Consider the following 4,642-nt stretch of genomic DNA (forward strand, 5'->3'; position numbering starts at 1 on the left):
GAGCCATCTGGGATTGGCTCCACCCACCATGGGGGGACCTTTCCCCATCTCCCACTTGTCCATCCTCATGCCACCCCAAACCCCGCTGGACACTGGACAGTGACCGGACACTCTCTGATGCCGTCCCCGCCGTGTTCTCTGTCCCCTGCAGAAGGAGACCATCGGYGACCTCAGCATCTCCAACGCGCAGCTGCGGCACTCGGGGCGTTACACCTGCACGGCCCAGACCGTGGTGGACAGCGCGTCCGAGTCCGCCACGCTGACCGTCAGAGGTAATTCCTGCGGGAACATTCCCTGGGGCAATTCCCTGCTCCTGAAAACCCAAAGGAATACCACGGGACACACAAGGATTGGTCACTCCTCCCTCGCAACTCTCACCATCCAATATCTCAGTGAAAAAAATTTAGCAGGTTTTATTTTCACTCAAAACTTGGGCTTGATCATTTCGGAGATATTTTCCAACCATTTTCTATGAGACCTGCCAGGCTTAGGAGCTTTTCCAGGGGCTCCAGCTGGAGGTGAGGCTCCCCAGCTCCCAGAAAAKAAAGGCCCRATGTGAATTTAGGACTCTCACAACRCACGGASCCATAAACCCCYGGATCTTCCCTCTCAGTGACACATTTCCCATCCCTCCAGGACCTCCAGGCCCGCCCGGGGGGGTGGTGGTGAGGGACATCGGCGACACCAGCGTCCAGCTGAGCTGGAGCCGMGGCTTCGACAACCACAGCCCCATCGCCCGCTACCTGATCGAGGCACGGACCCTCCTGTCCAGCCAGTGGAAGCAGATGCGCACCAGTGAGTGTCCCCATGGTGGCACCGGTGACACGCCGAGGTCACCGGCCACTGGCCACCCCCAATTTGTCTGCGCTGCCCCTCACTCTGCTCTATCCCCACCCGTTTTGTTGGATTTTACAGATCCCGTGAACATCGAGGGCAACGCGGAGACRGCGCAGGTGGTGAACCTGATCCCGTGGATGGACTACGAGTTCCGAGTCCTGGCCAGCAACATCCTGGGGGTCGGGGAGCCCAGCCTGCCCTCCAGCAAGATCCGCACCAAGGAGGCAGGTGGGTGTGGGGACAGCTCCAGGTCCTGTCCCTGTCTGGTGGGATGCGGAGGCTGGATGGTCCCAAGGGACTGATCATCACCTGGGCACAAGGTTTTCTGGTTTTTTGCCCATTTTCATGTCCAAGTGYGGTCTTAGGGCTTCACTTCCCACCACTGTGTTCATTCCGTGTCCAGCTGAGTGGATGGAAGGGATGGAGGAGCAGCAGGAAAACTGCTCCCAACCCACAAAATCCAAACCAGCTCCTTCCTAAAAAAACTCCGCCCATGTTCCCGCTTTGGAGCTCCATTCTTGTCCCCTCAGACACCAAATCCTTGTCCCCTGTCCCCAGATCACCTGGTCAGAATTCCAGATGGGATTTTCAGGGCTGAAAGCAGAGACCAGCCCCTTTTTGGGGCTGTCCATCTGGTGACACCAGTGTCACCCGTGTCTGTGCCCGCCTCCATCACTGCCACACTCCTTAACCCAACCTCTGCTCTCTGCTTTTGTCCGGGACCTCACAGCACCCACGGTGGCACCGTCCGGGCTCGGCGGTGGCGGAGGGGCTCCCCACGAGCTCATCGTCACCTGGACGGTGAGTTGGGAATGGGGGAAGGGTCATGAGGGAACTGTGCGGCATTTTGGGGGGAAATCAGCACCGCTGTCCCAATCCRGACACGAGGTTGAGCCATGGGCTGGTTTGGGTGGACGAGGCACAGGTTTCCTTAGGGAAATCAGGGCTGCAATCCCAGTTGGGATGAGCCAAAGGTTGGTTTGGATGGAGATGAGCCAAAGGCTGGTTTGGATGGACCATGAACCCATTTCCTTCAGGAAATCAGGGCTGCAATCCCAGTTTGGACATGGGGTTGAGTCACAGGCTGGTTTGGATAAACCAGGCACAGATTTCCTTTGGGAAATCAGCGCTGCAATCCCAGTTGAGATGAAAAAAAAAAAGCTGGTTTGGGTAGACCAAAAACCCATTTCCTTCGGGAAATCAGTGCCACCATCCCAATTCAGACATGGGGTTGAGCTGTGTCGTGGTTTGGACGGACCAAGCACACATTTCCTTCAGGAAATCAGGGCTGCAATCCCAGTTTGGACATGGGGATGAGTGAAGGGCTGGTGTGGATGGACCAAGAATCCATTTCCTTTGGGAAATTGGCACTGCCATCCCAGTTAGAATGAGCCAAAGCTGGTTTGGGTGGACTAAGCACCCATTTCCTTCGGGAAATCAGTGCTGCAATCCCAGTTGTGATGAGCCAAAGCTGGTTTGGCTGGACCAAGAACCCATTTCCTCTGGGAAATTGGTGCTGCAATTCCAGTTGGGATGAGCCAAAGCTGGTTTGGGTGGACCAAGCACCCATTTCCTCTGGGAAATCGGTGCCACCATCCCAGTTTGGATGATTTGGATGGACCAAGGCTCCCTCTCTGTCCCCAGCCGACACAGCGGGATTACCAGAACGGGGACGGTTTYGGGTACATCGTGTCCTTCCGGAGGAAGGGCAGCCAGGAATGGCTGCGGGCGCGGGTGCCGCACGCCGAGTCGCTGCACTTCGTGTACCGCAACGAGAGCATCGCGCCCTACACGCCCTTCGAGGTGAAGATCAGGGCCTACAACAGGAAAGGGGAGGGCCCCGAGAGCCTCACGGCCGTGGTGTACTCGGCTGAGGAAGGTAAAGAGGAGCGGGAGAGCTGGGAATGTCGGTGTGGAGAAGGGAAAGCTCCAGGGAGAGAGGAGAGTCCCTCCCGGTGGCTAAAGGGGCTCCAGGAGAGCTGGAAAGGGACTGGGGACAAGGGATGGAGGGACAGGACACAGAGAATGGGGTCACGCTGCCAGAGGGCAGGGATGGATGGGATTTTGGGAAGGAATTCCCAGCTGGGAGAATGGGGAGGGGCTGGGATGGAATTCCCAGAGCAGCTGTGGCTGTCCCTGGATCCCTGGAGTGTCCAAGGCCAGGCTGGACATTGGGGCTGGAGCACCCTGTGACAGTGGGAGGTGTCCCTGCCATGGCAGGGGTGGGACTGGGATGAGCCTTAAGGTCCCTTCCCAACCCAAACCATCCCAYGAGATTCAAAATTCCCAGTTTTGTCCAACCCACAGCCATTCCCTGCTGATCCTTGTCCATCCAGACGCTCGGACATTCCTCCAGCCCCCAGTGCAGCCATTCCAGCACATYCATCTCCTCCTCCCCAAACCCCAGAGCGATGATTCCCCGAGCACAGCCCCGGCTCCTGCGGATCCCCCAGGCAGACACGGATCCCGAGTGGCCCTGCCTGTCCTCCTAATTCCCCAAATCCCTTCCCCTCGCTCCGTGCCACACCAGCTGTCCGCCTGTGCGGTGGTGCTGCAGGAAAACCCTTTTGTTTCTGACCAAAGGGGCACTGAGTCACGGAAAGGGTTTGGTTCCTGTCTTTCAGAGCCCAAAGTGGCTCCGTACAGGGTGATGGCCAAGTCGGTGCTGTCCTCGGAGATGGACGTGTCCTGGGAGCCCGTGGAGCCGGGAGAAGTGACCGGAGTGCTTTTGGGCTACGAGGTAGGAGCTTCCGAGGAAAACTTGTCTGGGTTATGTGAGGTAGAAAGGGAACAACGTTTTGATCCCAGAGGAGGGGTAATTAACAGTGCGTGGCTCTAATGAGGCTGGGGCTGCTCTCTCAGGATGGATTTTGGGGGAAACATCCCATTTTTCCTGCCTGCCTTTCCCGGAGGACTGTGGCCTCATTCCCATGCTCACATAAAGCAAAAATCATGGAAAGAAACCCCAAAGGCGCTTCAGGATGGGGCAATTTGGGATTTGCAGATCTCCCCTTCCTAAACCCACGGTGCCCTTTTCCGCCCAGATCCGGTACTGGAAGGACGGGGACAAGGAGGAGGCGGCGGACAGGGTGAGGACAGCGGGGCTGGTGACATCRGCCCACGTCACCGGCCTGAACCCCAACACCAACTACCACGTGTCGGTGCGAGCCTACAACCGTGCAGGGACGGGCCCGCCCAGCCCCTCCACCAACGTCACCACCACCCGACCCCGTGAGTGAGCCCCGAGCCCGCCCTTCCCACATTCCCTTTCCCCAAAATTGCCCTGCTTGGATCTGGGTGGCCATGGTTGATGTGAAGCTGGCCGTGGAGGTGATGGCTCTGCCGAGGTATGGGGGATGCTTGGGACCAGCCCAGCCTTGTCCTCGATCCCCAACTGACCAAATCCCCATCCTGTTCTGCTCCCTCAGCCCCGAAAAGGCCACCCGGGAACATCTCCTGGACCTTCTCAGGCTCCACAGTCAGCATCAAGTGGGACCCGGTGGTGGCGAAGGCGGACGAGTCGGCGGTGACGGGGTACAAGGTAGGGCGGGGCTGATCCCTTGGGGTGATCCCAGGAAATCCCAGGAATGAACCAAGTGTTCCCTGTCCCACAGATGCTCTACAGGCAGGACTCRCACTCGGCCCCCACGCTCTACCTGGCCAGCAAGAGCCGCATCGACATCCCCGTCCCCGAGGACTTCACCCACGCCTTCGTCCAGATCCGCGTCACGGGGCCCGGCGGCGACGGCACCCCGGCCGAAGTGCACATCCTGCGCAACAGCGGTACCCCTCCGGCCACGCCCAC

The 4,642-nt window shown here is 58.7% G+C and overlaps 1 protein-coding gene across 1 annotated transcript in view; it reads left to right on the forward strand.

Moving 5' to 3' along the window:
* The window catches only part of CNTN2 (contactin 2), a 19,774-nt gene that overhangs the window by 13,684 nt on the left and 1,448 nt on the right, over positions 1 to 4,642 (forward strand). The window contains exons 12-20 of the mRNA XM_057387220.1: positions 152 to 272; positions 637 to 795; positions 916 to 1,065; positions 1,568 to 1,638; positions 2,482 to 2,716; positions 3,462 to 3,577; positions 3,882 to 4,068; positions 4,266 to 4,378; positions 4,452 to 4,620. Coding sequence (XP_057243203.1) covers positions 152 to 272; positions 637 to 795; positions 916 to 1,065; positions 1,568 to 1,638; positions 2,482 to 2,716; positions 3,462 to 3,577; positions 3,882 to 4,068; positions 4,266 to 4,378; positions 4,452 to 4,620 — 1,321 coding nt within the window. The remainder of the gene's footprint in view (positions 1 to 151; positions 273 to 636; positions 796 to 915; positions 1,066 to 1,567; positions 1,639 to 2,481; positions 2,717 to 3,461; positions 3,578 to 3,881; positions 4,069 to 4,265; positions 4,379 to 4,451; positions 4,621 to 4,642) is intronic.

The sequence above is a fragment of the Malurus melanocephalus genome, unplaced genomic scaffold, assembly GCF_030028575.1.
Source record: "Malurus melanocephalus ecotype Western Australia unplaced genomic scaffold, MMel_1.1 scaffold_1157, whole genome shotgun sequence".
NCBI lineage: Eukaryota > Metazoa > Chordata > Aves > Passeriformes > Maluridae > Malurus > Malurus melanocephalus.